General features: G+C 39.3%; 2 protein-coding genes across 2 annotated transcripts; one reads left to right on the plus strand and one right to left on the minus strand.

Moving 5' to 3' along the window:
- Nucleotides 1-6,352: 6,352 nt before the first annotated feature.
- LOC121882939 (proteasome subunit alpha type-6) lies at nucleotides 6,353-10,552 on the plus strand. The gene is made up of 7 exons (XM_042391477.1): nucleotides 6,353-6,540; nucleotides 7,468-7,562; nucleotides 8,108-8,189; nucleotides 8,681-8,836; nucleotides 9,405-9,583; nucleotides 9,951-10,045; nucleotides 10,341-10,552. The coding sequence occupies exons 1-7, from the start codon at nucleotides 6,465-6,467 to the stop codon at nucleotides 10,396-10,398; spliced, it is 741 nt and encodes a 246-aa protein (XP_042247411.1). The 5' UTR covers nucleotides 6,353-6,464; the 3' UTR covers nucleotides 10,399-10,552.
- Nucleotides 10,553-12,249: 1,697 nt separating this feature from the next.
- Nucleotides 12,250-14,690, minus strand: LOC121882400 (NF-kappa-B inhibitor alpha-like). The gene is made up of 6 exons (XM_042390643.1): nucleotides 14,384-14,690; nucleotides 13,699-13,804; nucleotides 13,350-13,557; nucleotides 13,146-13,234; nucleotides 12,771-13,031; nucleotides 12,250-12,662 (listed from the first exon to the last, which is right to left on the minus strand). The coding sequence occupies exons 1-6, from the start codon at nucleotides 14,614-14,616 to the stop codon at nucleotides 12,633-12,635; spliced, it is 927 nt and encodes a 308-aa protein (XP_042246577.1). The 5' UTR covers nucleotides 14,617-14,690; the 3' UTR covers nucleotides 12,250-12,632.
- Between the last annotated feature and the right edge of the window lie 574 nt (nucleotides 14,691-15,264).

Genomic DNA, 15,264 nt, shown 5'->3' on the forward strand with positions numbered 1-15,264 from the left:
GAGACATGTTTACTTCCTCGAGTGGTTACTCAAGAGAACGTGAAGCCAAGGTTGTTTTTGTTGTTCGAAGCCCCCATTTAAATTTTTCTTCTGTTCAAGTTCAATCTGCATGTGTTTATTATGCTTTAAAGTGCTGGAATTCATTTTATTTCTATGCTTTGAGATCCATTTCTAATTTCGCAATGTGGATATAACAAGCCTATTCTAACTAGAGAGTGTAATCAATTTTAATCCATCCTACAGGAGAGCTTTGTGGTTAAATGCAGGAATACGAGGAAGTATGTGGGAGTAAGCTGGCTGTCTAAAACAGCTATTGATCTCATTCACCACTCTGACATCCAGCCATGTGGCTTTCTTTGCATATTTATACAGTATTTTTATCTACATTACAAGCTGTACAAAGAACGTTCAGCGTCTGTGAATATAATTTGTGTTGTGTTGTGTCTATCTTGGGGCTTTTATGTGCAGGTTATTTATGGCTTTTTTCATGAGACATTTATAGTAGGTTATGTGGGATAAAACCACGGATATCCCCCCTTCCATGCTGGCTCTATTGTTACCGCAGACACCTGTTCTTAAATGGTTCACTCAGACAGACTAGCCGATGAGGTCCCAGTCAGCTCTTACTCACCATTCATACAGTCAATACATAGACTCAGTTTTACTGGAAAAAAGGAGAGATGACAGAATGGTGAGATGGGTTCGAAACTGGGTCAAGATCGGGACATTGTCATCACTGCCCTTTAGAGTCACTGATCTTTACAATACAGTTCTAACTGCCATCATGATAACTTTATACCTTGCACAAAAAAAGAAACCTTTGGAACTATCGAAACCTTTGAGAAACAGAAAAAGCAAGAGGTGCACATGATAAAGTATGTAACTTTCCATACAACTCTGCATCTGTCTCTGACAAATAACAGAAAAAGCCACATGTCAAAGCATACGGCGTAATTGCACAACCATCGTGACTTCTGCTACTGGCAGACTGCTTGCGTTCAGCCCTTGCCTTTGGCTCTGTTTTAAGTAAACTGCAAAGTCAATACACCACATGACTATCAAAGTTAAATGTTCAATTTTCCAGCTGAAACTCATCTAAATCAAAGGCTGTGGTATGGATATTGCGACCCACTTTACAAGCATTATAATGCATCAACCACATTACATAAACACTTCTAAAGTTACCTCACACTGTTCAAGAATCACAAACTGGGCCCGGTCACGCGGCCTTCAACACCAGTGTTGCCAATGGTCATTATGTATTTTAAAGTACTGCTCCACAGCAGTAGATAATACTTGGTACTGGTTTAAATAGTGGAAGTCCAGTATTTCAGCTTTAAACAATGTAACATACAGTATGTAAGATATTAAAATATTAAAGGGGCACTACAACAATTTTACACATGCAGTTTAGTTTACTCTACTCGTCACGAGGAGCATTACTCAGCCTGTGAAAACAAATGCATGATGTCTTCTGTGGAACTGAAGGGAGCTATTATAAAGTAGTAGGTTTGTTTTGTTTTTTTAGAAAATAACCCCAATGATGTCATCGGGTTATCTTAATTTGGGTTTGAGGTTTAAAATTTTTTGCTAACTTGGTAAGCCAGCATTGCAAACTGAATGTGTGGGCTTTGAAAGAAGTAGGCAATGAGGTTTTTATGAAAGATGATACTGAGTTGCATTATAGGAAATGTAGGATCCAGCATTTTTGGAGTTTAACTTAAAAGTTCGGACATATATCGGCCTCTGCTGCCTCGAGTTAAACTATTCTTTTTTTAATCTGTTTCCAAACCTTATTAAAAAGCAATACTAAGATATTGGTTATGTTGCCTGATTTATATCTATCAAGGATACAAATTAGCCTATGTTGTCTGGTCATGTCAGATACAAACAAAAAACACACACAGTAGCCTAACAGTTTGAAAAAAAGAAACTGTACGGTGGTTGTATGTGTCTGTCAAAAGTATCATTAAAAAAGCAATACTTAATTGCTGGCATACTCATTTTCTATTATCAGTTTTACCCCTGATTCAACATGCAATGTAATGCCCGCTGCAGAATAAAGTGAGGTATGAAGGACGAATCTGATAATGATTTCTATTAATTTTCTTATTACTTCCTTCTTTCCGACACAAATTTCAACATCAGTGTGATTTATAAAATCCAGCTCTGAACTTGCACGTGCCTTTTTAATCTGCGGCGTTAAAAGTAAGTGCTGAGTTTGTCTTTCCATTAGTAGTAAATTTTGTTTTCCCCATTCTCAAGTCTCAGTAGGTCTTAGCACATCCAATATTTAGCTAGAAGATAGTCAAAGCAGCACTGAAGGGAATTTGTTCATAAAAGCAGTGATATTACTTTAACAATGGTGGAATACAGTCAAGATATGCTATAAATATAGACTAACAGCAAGATCCCTGGCAAGTCGTTCAGTAAATAAAACGTGTATTAAAGTAGATTTGACACAGCTGGCATCTGATCAACTCATCGAAGCACGGGATAGAGAGGAACTGCTGGAGCAATACACATCTAGTGGAAAACAATACAAGCCTGGGTTTTCCAGATTGTGTGTCAATAGTCTTTTTTAAACACGTGAAGTGAGGATAGTTTGCTCACAAATCAGACACCAAGAATTTACGACATTAGATCAGGAGATCGCAGATGGTTGCTGTTCTTGTTTTTTTTCCAATAATATAAACCAGGTATGATTTAATTTAAAAAGCCTGGTATCTGTTCTGTGCTGCAGTGTGTAAAAGCGTATCTATCTTATTGCTTGTTAAACTGTGTAAAGTACCCTGGTGATTTTGTTTTGAGAAAGAAGCATATACTCAGTGCGGTTTCACGCAAACATGACATGGTTCTATTTCATGTTAATTCTAAGAAATTTCCAAACAAGTGCGACACAGCAATTTTGCAACACACCTGGAGGTAATTGTGCAAGTATTTGCGTGTTTGCAACATGTCAAACCACTACATAATTTACAAGGAACAACATACGAATTCTAAAGAAGATGTGTGTGGTAAAAGGAAGCGAACACACAACATTGTTATCACTGACACGCTCACTTGAGCTATATCACTTTTAGCTCACTTTAGATAAGCTGTTGCTGCTTGCAGATTTGCAGATTCTTAGAAACTGTGTGTTTGGTGTGTGATGGAAACATATAATGAATATTTTGTGTTTGGGAGGAAAATTAGATTGTCTACTTTATATTTTTATGTTTTTAGATTTACATTGTGGCAGAAGAGTGCAGATACTACATCTAAAATACAGTTTCAGAGAGATGTATTTGGGAAATTTTCAAATACTTTTATAGAATATCCAAGGTTATGGAAAGTAAAGTAAAAATGAGTCAAACTTCTAAATGTCTCATTTTACGTTATGAGAGTTTTCAGAGAAAGGCCTCATCATAGCAATGTTCCCTTATTGCCTAAGACCTAAACTTCTGTACTTGGAAAACGTTAGACAGACTGTGGCTTAGCAACATGAAAATGCATTTTCATAGATGCTGGAGATCCCCCCGCACTCAAGAATTCAGTCCCACGCCTCTTCTAACAAGCGCGGGGGTGGGGGTCTTTTTTGCTTTAGATGCAGCGTGTAAATGCTGCGTGAATACAGTATGAATGAGCCATGCTTTCACAGGGTAAGAACAAAACCAGGAGGGGAGAAAGAGAAAGAACAGAGGTGGGGAAGAAAAGAGGAAAGGGGGAGGAAAGTGTGAGGTATCAGTTTGGAAGGGCATCAACGTGGGTGGGGGGGGGGGGGGTGCTGTTTCGGTTGTGAAATATAAAAACAAAGGGGGTGAAGATGCTCCTCTGCAACATAACCTAGAAGTATTTTATGCTTTTTCTTTTGATAAAATATATATTTGATAGATTCACATGTTATAAAAATGAATGTCTCCAATTAAACTGCTCATTTCATACCATTAATGTAAGATGTATTTGTTTTCTAATGAGATATTAAAATTCTTATTATTTCAGAGTTGCAAGATACATGTTGGAAACTCTTCTATTTGTCCTTCAGCAGCTTTCAGTGTGAAAGAACTCTGTGGTTGTGTAGGAGTGGACAAACTTTTTTTGCAATACTGGATTTTGCATTCATTTTTCGATTGATGATGAATTGCTCATTGTATACATGGTGCGTGTCATATCTCCGAAAACGCAATACTGTGCTTGAAATATGAAAATGTGTGTTTTCCAGCACTCCCATATGTGTCAGATGAAGACTATGCCGTTTTTTTAATTATGATTATGACATGGCAACAGAAGACGGGGACTTTTTACTACGAAAGCCAATCAGAATATTTTCATAAGATGATACCTGCTGGCATCTCAAACCTGATTCTGCTGATCACTGATTACAACACCACACCGGGTGCCTGTATGAGTCATTATCTAAACATGTTAGTAACCTATAAAGCGGAAGCTAACATCCTCTATTCAGCTGAATTAGTTACCTGGTACTGAGGGGAAAATCCCTCATGACACATGCACGTTTGCAGGCATTTTTTTTTTTTTTTTTTTTTTCAGGAACAAGGAAATGGGAATTGAGAGCTTACCAAGTGATCTGACAGTGATTTTGTTCCACGAATTGAAAGAGCAAAAAGCTACTCATGTTCCATTTTTAAAATGGCATTATTTTCCCATGGCTTGTTATCTGATGAGGAAAAGTAAACCTGTGGTGTCATAAGAGAAACCGCTAAAGTTTATCTGATGGTTTTCACACACAGTAGTTAGTACAGAGTTCCAATTTTGACTTCTCAGTTTGGGTTATACAGAAATTGTGTCCATAGCAGGCAAACGGATGCTCCTAATATAGAATCACAACACTTTAAATGACAAAAACAGGAACCAGGGAGGACATTACACAGACAATTTAATATACAGTGTTTACCAAATGTATATTTATATATAACCCCTTTCCCTTGATTATTGATGTAGATGGTGCATTAACTCATGTCTATGTTAACATATCCATCTATGTGTGTGTAGCAAGTATACACACCAGATGCAAGAACACCTGCACAATAGACCATACATTTGATGCAATATTATACAGGAGCTCCGGCAACTCCGGTGTAGTTTTTGAGGCAGTAGTTATTGGTGGTTTTCTATTGAATTGCATTTATATTGTGAGGTGTTCCCTGAAAAAAAGGAACGTGAACACCATATTGTGTAATCCAATGCAACATTAACTCACCAGCTTCCTGACACAGTTGGAGCCAATGGTGAATTTTTACATAATGTGATAAAAAAAAAAAGTAGTGTTCACAGCGCACTGCATGGCATGTTATAAATGCAAATAATACCGTTGTGCTATTCTTTACACCTGTCAGCGATGACACAAAATGATGATGATAAGAAAGTGTCCAAATCTCGTGTACTGCTCTCTATTGAGTAAATACTGAGAGTTTATTATATAGGAAGTAGTGAATGAATGCAGGAGGGAGTGATTTGGGACACAGCCAGGGAATTCTTACAGGAGACATTTTGACATGTCACAGTAGGAGAAGCACAGGTGTAGATAATAAAATTCATGATGGCTGAAATCCATTTAGCTGTTTCAGTTTCAGGGTCCTGGTGTTGTAGATTCTGGTGCACTGGCACACTGTCATGATGTGCTGGGACACTTGAATAGAACAGAGCAATTGTTGGTTGGTAACACCTGTGCTTCTCCTACTATGCCAAGTCAAAATGTGTGCTGTGAAAATTATTATTAAATATAATTATTAACTAGAGATATTATATAAAGAGATTTATTACACCTGTGCAGCTATTACTTACTTACTTAGGCCTTAGGCCATCAACAAAGGCCCTCCATCCTCTCCAGTCTTGTGCCCTTCGATCAAGTTGTTGCCATGACAGCCCCTCAACTTTAATTTCCTGTTCTGTGCTTCTTCTCCAGGTGTTTACCCTGCCTAAGAGCCAGAACGTGGCCTCTGATCCTCAGGCAAGGCCCTCTTGGCTGTTCCACAGTCCAGACTAAAGGTGACTATAAGAAATTGCTTTTTTCTTTTAAATCCCTTCTAAAAAAAACTTTTATGTGAATCACTATACACAGATGTTTGGTAGTTTTGGAGCCACTGAGCGGTCTTTGTGTTTTTTGTAAATTTCGGTCTGTTTTAAATGTTTGTTTGTTTGTTTGGTTTTATCTCTTCTATGACCCTTTATTCCTATTTTTATTAATACTGTTATTGTTTAATCCCTTTTTTAAATTTAATTGTAATTTTACATCACTATCTCCCTGGGTTTTATTGTATGCAAAGCACTTTGTAAACATTGTTTTAGGAAAAGTGCTATATAATTAAAGTTTATTATTTTTATATTGCCATGGAAACGAAGCAGGCCTCTCGTTCACACCGGATGGAGTTCCTATTCCCGCAGTTCAACGTCCGGGTGGAAATACTGTGCATGAAGTGAAATCTGCTTGCTAAATTCGTTTGGACGAACTTCACCTTGTAAAAATGTCCCGAGGCTCAAGTGCAGGGTTTGATCGACACATTACCATCTTCTCTCCTGAAGGAAGACTCTATCAAGTCGGTCAGTACGGAGGTTTTGTTCAGACAAACAGCCGGCTCGCAGGATGACTAGCTAAGCTAAATGCTCTGTCATGGTTCGCTTAGCTTGGCGTCTAGCTGATGAATAATAACCCGCCAAAGCGAAAGTAGTATTATATAAAACCACGAAAGAGTCGTTTGGAATGTCGGAGTTGTTATTTTATATATACTTTGCTGATGCTACAAAGAATAAAACAGCGCGAATCAAACTGGCAAGCTAGCTGATAGGCTAGCTAGCATTGTTAGCATTGCAGTCAACCAAGCTGATTCATTGCTCTACTGTTGAGTCCATTGTTACGGTTTAGGAAAGTTAGTTTAATGTGTTTTATTGATTAAACTGTCTGTATATTGACATCATTTTATAACAATGATAACAGTGTCATAGTTTTCTTAAGATACGTACGGCAAGCGGTAAATTGGATTAAAGGGAAAATCCACCCAAAAAACATAGTAATCAGACATGTTGCATTTATATTTCACACTTAAGTTTTAGTTTGTCACTTTGAACCATTCAGCTCTTAAGCTGAACTTGACATGAATAGGATTTGTTGATGTAATCAAAGACTAATCCTGAAGGTGCTCCACAGACAATAAACAATAGAAACATTTCAGTTTAATCTACTACAGGGACATTTACTGATTAATAGTCATACGCTCTGCACATAACACTCATTTGCATCTAACATGTCAAACAGAAGTTATTTATTAGTTAGTTGTACCCACAGAATCATGCAATAGTTCAATGTCAGTAGGCTAATCAGATGTCACAGGATTTGCTGAGGCAGCTGCTGTCTGTGTTTGTACATACTGACTGTACTCTCAGTTCTAAAGAACATAGTGTATCTGTTAAAGGGATGCTTTTTCTTGCCAAATGAATATAAATAGACACACTCTTGTCTCCCACTTGCAGAATATGCTTTCAAGGCCATAAACCAAGGTGGACTCACATCAGTAGCAGTCAGAGGGAAGGACTGTGCAGTTGTTGTAACACAGAAAAAAGTACCGGTGAGTTGATATCAAGTCTTTGTTTTCATACTGCGGTGAAAGTGAGAGATCTAAACTCACGCGGAGGTGAATATAAGGTGCATCCTCCTGCACCGATGACACTTGCTCCTCTTTCCCCACATGCAGCAACACCTACGTCCCATTATTATACATTTTTATTGTGGGAAGATATGACTGTAGTAGTTACTGACTACTGCACTGCAATGTGTAAAATGCATTGCAGTGCATCTTAATCACATTAATTCAGGTAGATAGTGTTTAAATAAGTTGATTATTTATTTGGCCTGTAAATTGGTTGATGACAAGTGATAATTTAAATTGTTTACTTGGTGTAGCCAGTAGTCAAAATACTTGTAGTGTCAGTTTACAATGGATAAACATTTTACATAAACCAAGCAACAGTAATTATTTTTACGATTAAACCCATGTTATTGCTTTAAGGGTGTGTTATTGTTATTCCAAATCCAAAAATGCACTTTTGTATATGTTGGAGTTAAAATTGCATTTTTAAAAGTTCCACTCTTTTTTTTTTCTCCTTGAAACAGGACAAGCTTCTGGATGCTGCCACAGTGACCCACCTTTTCAGAATAACAGATAATATTGGATGCGTAATGTCTGGGATGACAGGTAAAAAATAAAAAGAACAAATGTGGTTTTACAAAAACATATCCAGGAATCCAGAAATACAATTGATCTTTGTTTATTTTGAATGTAAAACATAGTGCACCAACACTGTTAATAGAGGGTGCATAATGAGCAGCTTGTTTTCATTTACTACACAGTTTTCTCTTTTCAGTACACGAGAACAACAATTTGGAGGAAAACTGGTCTAAACCAAACTACTCCTTTCAAAAAAAAATTCTAGTTATTTTTCAAATAGTATTGGTCAATTTGAAAGTGATGAACCTCACTGTTCTCCTCAGTCACAGCATCTACTCTAGCTGATGGTTCCTCTTTCCATACACCTGTCAATTTTACCATAAGAACAGTGCTATCTGTGGATATCATGTACAGTAAACACTGGATAAAAAAAATGAATGTACCAGTATGACAATAATTGATGCTTTGAAACAAATAGCCACCTCCTCATCTTCAACACGCTCCGATCTCTCCCACAGCTGACAGCAGGTCCCAAGTTCAGCGAGCTCGCTACGAGGCGGCCAACTGGCAGTACAAGTACGGTTACGAGATTCCAGTGGACATGCTGTGTAAGAGAATTGCTGATATTTCACAAGTCTACACGCAGAATGCTGAGATGCGACCACTTGGCTGCTGTAAGTATAGATTTATTGATTCTAATCCATCTTCAGGGGATCTCATTCTTCACCTGATACACGTCATTGAAATTCACGCTGCCTAATGACAAAATATGAACTTTTTTTTTTCTTTTTACATTTAAAATATTTACAATTCAGTGTGTTATGATAGTCCTGAGATGTTATCCTGCTCTTATTAAAGTTGGATTTCATCTTTAAAGTCTTTGTCTTTTTTGCATTAGACAAATCCATCGGTGTTCAAAAGCAGCCAATCTTCAATATCTCCTCCTTTGGTTGTCAGAACATATACTAAAAAAAGACAAAAGATTCAGCAACAGATTTGTTAGCGTCAGAGCTTAGTGAATCATTTTCTTTTCCAAATAATTTTCACGCTCTAATTTTCACTCTCATACACAGCAAAACACACCCACTGAGCCTGAAAGGATCTGCATTTAATCAGGTTTATTATAGCCGATAACGAGCTATTCAAATATTCCTGGATCATCTCGGGACATCTCTACTAAGCACAAACACTAAAGTAAAATGTCAATGTCATTGTCCTCTCCACTAACCCCGTCACCTGCAGGTATGATAGTGATTGGCATAGACGAGGAGCACGGCCCCCAGGTGTACAAATGCGACCCGGCAGGCTACTACTGTGGCTTCAAGGCCACCGCCGCTGGAGTGAAGCAGACAGAAGCCACCAGCTTCCTGGAGAAGAAAGTGAAAAAGAAACTGGATTGGACTTTCGAACAAACTGTTGAGGTATAAAATCTCTAGCAGAACCTGCATGTTGCTGACGTAGCACAGGTCTGATAAGGAAGAAACACGAATGTGAAAATAACCTCAGTGAGTTGCAGTGGCTTCTAATCAGAGTCAAGATCTTTATTGTCATTACCCTGGCATAACGAAATTGCTATTGCGTCATCCTCGAACGGTAAATTTGTGTTTAAGACTTTACACATATTAACCTCACCCATTTTTATAAAGAATAGATAAGACAGAAATATAAAAATATACTTGCCATAAATGAGAAAATCATTATTATCCGGTAAAATGAAAATAATGCACCTGATGTTATCTCCCTCCTACCCTACCTCCCCCTTTTTCCTTTCCTTTTTCTCCCCTTCAGACGGCAATCTCTTGTCTTTCAACTGTTCTTTCCATTGACTTCAAACCCTCTGAGCTGGAGGTGGGCGTTGTAACAACGCAGGACGCCAAGTTCAGGTAAATGTATGATAATTTGGTAAACACCAATTTAGTTGGAATTGCCATTGTAAAATGAGAACAGCAGGTCGTTGTGTCACTTTAATTACTATGAGTCAGTTACTGCTGCTCACATTCAGCGTGGTGTTTGTTTGATTTCTCAAAGGAAACACTTAGCAAACATTCAGACCCTGAACAACCAGTGAGGTGTCAATGACACTGATTTGGTTTCACTCTGATATTTCATACTGTATGTTAAAGTACGTAGTTCTCAGGTATGAGAATCATCGTCCATCTCTATGTCTCCATTCTCCAGGATTCTGACAGAGACCGAAGTGGACACCCACCTGATGTCCTTGGCAGAGCGGGACTGAGCGAGCAGAGACTTGTCACCCGTTGGATCAAGTTAGAGCATGATGGGATATGCAGTTCCCAGATGGAGACTGGTGTTATCTTTGTTTGCTGTACATTTACCCCCCACTGTTTCATTCAACAATAATAAAAAAAAAAAGTTTTTGGAGTAAAATAGCAATTGTTCTTGATGCCTTTTTCCTCTTTTACGGTGATGATTATGATCAATTTTGCAAGCAAGCTGTCAGAACTTTCACAGTTTAGTCAGTTTTATATATTATGTACATGAATATAGCTTTTTAACTGGCAGCTGTGTAACTTAATGCGTCCTGTCTCATCAGCTCTGTTTTCATCTGTCAAATTTAGAAGCAGGGGAGAATGTTTATGGGAACTTGAGCGGTGCAGAGCTCTACCTCTGAGCTTCCTGTTGTGGCTCTCTATTGCACTAAAGTCAAATGACTTACAGAGGAGTCGTGGAGAATTTATTTTACTACACTGTGATGTAGACCTGACTTGACCTCATTTTCTCAACATTTTGGCTTTTTTTTTTTACGCACATGTAGCATGTCAGAAATAGATTCACTTTACCGGATGTATCATACAACATAAGTAGTTTCTCTTTGCAAAGGGGAAATTTGCTCCCCCTGACAGATAAGAATAGTTTTCACAAAGTCGACATAAGGGTTCTAGTGCGTAGTGAGGAAACAATCGCTAAGCATTTAAGTCAGTGACCCTGTCCAGCTCAGCATTAAGAGGATTTGTCATCAACATATGATCAGAAATTATGTTCATGTCATCTGCTGTTTATTTTCAGTAGATCACTTTCCATCTGTGTCATCACATCATCTCTTGCCCCCTCCCCTCCCCCCTCCCCCCTTATTTCCCTCTATGTGTTTTTGTAGCTATTATAGAAACACAAATGCTGCTAAAAATGTCATGTTTTCTTACCCTAAATGTAGGAATAATCTGTGGGACTTTCTGCTTATGTAGATAAATGTTTTAAGTCTGAGTCTTTTACAAAATTTCCCCTGTCCTTAAGAAGGAACAACTTGCTTTTTGTTCCCTTGGAAAGAGCAGATCACCTGAGCAAAAGAAGTATCTGAGACTTTGTCCTCAGAAGCAAATGAGTTCTCAGAAAATCCCCCTGGAGTCCTGTACAGGTCTATAGCCCAGTAAATGTTTACAGCCCCGAGGACAATTACGGGCAAAGTAAGTACAGTACATACCACTATTAGACTTAATCACTCAAGGACATTTTCTAAGTACCAGTTAAGTGTTGGCTCCTGTTTAACTTCATAATCGGAAACAGTTGCTGGTTATTTCAGGTAATTCCTTTCTTAAAAAAAAATCCTGACTTTTGTACACTCATCAGTCAGCTGACAGGGAAATCTTGTACTTCCCAGACTCTGGCAACGTTTCCTGCTTATTATGACACAGCAATGACACTAATCTGTTTCTGGAAGATATTCCCATCTTGGTAATATACATTTCCTCCTTAAAAAAAAAAATTTCCTTGGTATTTCTACCCAGCGCCTTGCTGCCAAAGTGTTAAGCTGTAGTTCCAGGGTAGGGTGGAATTTTTAGTACAGTATGTTCCTCTTATGCCGCCCAGGGACTTTCAACAAAGTGACTCAGAGACCCAGTGACCTCGCCCCAACAAGGAAATCCCAGAGTGTTCCAAAGGGGCTGAGTGTGATCATTTCACGTCTGTGTATCTTTCACAAGTCTGGGTGATGACTCTCTGTCGTCGTCATTTTGTGTAAGTGAGAGATGATGTTTTTACTGAGTGAAAAGGACACGAGTCAATGCTTACATAAAAGGAAACTCATGCTGAGTGGAGGAAACACACCAGTCAAAGGTTTTTTTTTTTATATTGATAAACATCTTTTTATTCTCAACATCTTTTTTGTTAATAGTGTTTAAATTCACACAATATATTTACAAGTACAAAAATAATATCTCTGTATTTACAATATATTACATGAATGATCTGGTATATACACATCAATATATATTTATACAGTTTATGGAGCGACTATACAGAGGTCATGGTCATTGCTGTAATGCCGATCTTGGCACAGGAAGTTCTGTGATCCGGACCGGACTTGACCAGACTGGACGCCTTCTTCATTCTTGTTTGAAGGGCCAGCACCTGTGGACTTCCTGGATGCGGGGTGTCCCTCGTCGGGGCCTTGGCTAGGCAACCCTGTAGCAGCTTCACTGTCTTCACACCACCAGAAGAGGGAGGTTTTTTTCTTTACTTTCCGAATTTTATGTCATCGTACAGCTGCAGGAAAGAAAATTAAAAATGTTAAGACCCCATATCACATGATTATATGAAATCTAAGGTGTATGAAACCAATCATAAATCTGCTGTTCAGGATCATGAACTGACCTCATCCTCAGAAAGGTCCAGATCGTCCATGTCGCTCTCTTCTGATTCGCTGTCAGGCAGCTCCCTCAGCTCTTGTGCCGTCCTCTCGTACAGCTGGCAGCGGATCTCGTCGTTCTGGCGGCCATAGGTGAGGTGGTACGGCGTGAAGCCACCGTAGTTCAAGCTGTTAACGTCGGCGCCGAGGTCAAGGAGGCGACGGACCAACGCCTCGTTCTGGAGATCTACGGCCAGATGGAGCACCGTCCGTCCACTGCACTGTTCCTATGGGAAACAACATAAAGGATTGATGTTAGGTTCCTGCATGAAACTCAGCTTTTTATATCCTGGCTTTCTATTTAGAAGCTGCATGTGGGATTCTTGTGTAATGAAACCTACCTGTGCGTTAATGTCTGCGCCCAGCTGAATGAGATTTTCCACCAATGAAATGTAACCATTAATGGACGCCAAGTGGAGACAGTTGTGTCCTAGAAGAGAAAATCAAGAAAAGCTCAGTTAATAACCAACTTCACCAAACTGCCAAAGTAGCACAAGACCACCATCTGTGTGTATATATGGGTGCTATTTTGACTTAATGCTTACCACTGTAGTTGGGGAAAGACACGATGGAGGCGAGGTGTTGCTGGCAGTTCTGGGTCAGGACGCCGAAGGAGGCGAGGGAGCCCCTCTTACAGGCGATGTGGAGAGCCGTGTTTCCACTGTCGTCAGTGAGCCTGGGGTCACAGCCGGCCTTCAGGAGTCTCTCTACCAAGTATGGCTGTTCTGTGATCACTGCTAAGTGGAGTGCAGTCTGGGGAGAGAACATTTATAAGATATATTTAATTATTATATTGTCTGATTGTCTGTAACAGAAATTTGTGTGTATTTTGAGGAAGGTGAGGATTTGTATTGAGCTGATAATCAATCATTTAGGTTTGATTTTGGTTATTACCTGTCTCTGGTGGTTCTGTACATTGAGGAAGGAGTGACTGTGAGACAGTTTGATCATCTGAAGGGCATGTTCACTTGCTTCATGAATGATGGCCAAGTGGAGAAGCCTGTGGATAGGAGGGGAAGGGGGGGGAGGAAGAAAAAAAAGAGAAAGAGGTTAGTTAAAATAGTGCTTGAAAAAAAAAATTACGCACGGAGGAAGTGGTTCCAACCAAATAAGAAAGGACAAAGCTTGAGCAGTGGAGCGTTTCGCAAGAGTGGAGTTTTGTCGGGTTATTTCCACCAGTTGTGGCTTGACACATCTGATGCTTTATCAGTTACTGGCAGCGGGCCAGGGACTTTCCTAAACGCGCAGAGCGAACTTTAGCCCCGCCCCGACTGCGCTCTCAGCCAAAGTACACACACACACACACATACACACACACACACACACACACACACACAGAGTACGCTCTGCGTTGCACGCACACACAAACACACACACACTTTTAAAGAGCTCTTGTTTTCGTGCAACTCTCGACATTTTCATGCGTATTTTTGCACTTTTTCACTTGACTACCAATGCAATAAGTTTGAAGTTTAGTTGGTGCGCTTTAGTGCAAAAACATCCACTTAAATCAGGCGAAAGGCTCACACTTGCAAATGCGTACTTTGCAATAATATTAATCCACAGAATTTTCACTTACGTGTCACCATCTTCTGTCACTACAGCTCTCCAGGGCTCGTAATCATGTGTGCGTTCCTCCCGTATGTTCACAGTCATGTCCTCAAACTCGTTCACCAGCTCGTCCTCTTTAAGGGAATCCAGGCCGCTGTCAAAACGGTCCTCTTGGCAAGGCAACATTTTCCCATGTTTGGGCTCCATGTTGTCTAAGTTATAATCCATTTGATCGTGGTTATGTACTCTGTGGACGTCCATGTTGACTTTGCGACTGTCACAAGAAACAGCTCCGTCGTTATCCAGAAGTCAGTGCAGAGTAATGCAGCTGAGACAGGCGCACTTGGTTTTGTGCGCTCGGTGGGCGGAGCTTCGGTGGGGATTTCCAATTACTTATCTTAGAAAAAGCAGGGAAATCACACAGAGCTGTGCTTTTGTGAGAAAAATCCCCCCCCAAACAGACTCAGAATGAAAACTTGTAATTTCCTATTAGACACCTTTTTTCACCTGTGATGTAGGTTAGGGGACATTATTATTTATTTCAATGAATGAGACATGATGTGCATGAATGGGAGGGAGACGGCCCCTGACAGGCTCTTGAAGAATTCCCTTCTGCTTGGGGAAATTATCTGTTTCAAGTGGCTAACCAAAGTGGCATTGAATGTTTTCCATTTCGTTGCTTCTGGCCTAAATTGGCCAAATTTGGAATTAGTTGTAAAAAAAGAGACATTCATGTTTCTAATATTAAAGGTTCACACTAATAATGAGCTACACCTACAGTAGTTACCACAGCCGCTTATCATATAACTGGTCTGAATTCTGTGGTTGTTGTAACCATACAATCAGTTCATTTGAATTTACTTGCAAAGGATATTTATATCTTTGCCCTATATACATTAGGTACAGTCT

The sequence above is a fragment of the Thunnus maccoyii genome, chromosome 17, assembly GCF_910596095.1.
Source record: "Thunnus maccoyii chromosome 17, fThuMac1.1, whole genome shotgun sequence".
Classification (NCBI taxonomy): Eukaryota; Metazoa; Chordata; class Actinopteri; order Scombriformes; family Scombridae; genus Thunnus; species Thunnus maccoyii.

Bases quoted from the DNA above. Each gene is read 5' to 3' on its own strand.
- LOC121882400 (XM_042390643.1), bottom strand. From the start codon at position 14,616: ATGGACGTCCACAGAGTACATAACCACGATCAAATGGATTATAACTTA. The intron at 13,558-13,698 runs GTAATAACCAAA...TTCTCTCCCCAG, and splicing joins TACAGAACCACCAGAGACAG to ACTGCACTCCACTTAGCAGT. The intron at 13,235-13,349 runs GTAAGCATTAAG...TTTCTCTTCTAG, and splicing joins GTCTTTCCCCAACTACAGTG to GACACAACTGTCTCCACTTG.
- LOC121882939 (XM_042391477.1), top strand. From the start codon at position 6,465: ATGTCCCGAGGCTCAAGTGCAGGGTTTGATCGACACATTACCATCTTC. The intron at 8,190-8,680 runs GTAAAAAATAAA...TCTCTCCCACAG, and splicing joins CGTAATGTCTGGGATGACAG to CTGACAGCAGGTCCCAAGTT. The intron at 10,046-10,340 runs GTAAATGTATGA...TCCATTCTCCAG, and splicing joins ACGCAGGACGCCAAGTTCAG to GATTCTGACAGAGACCGAAG.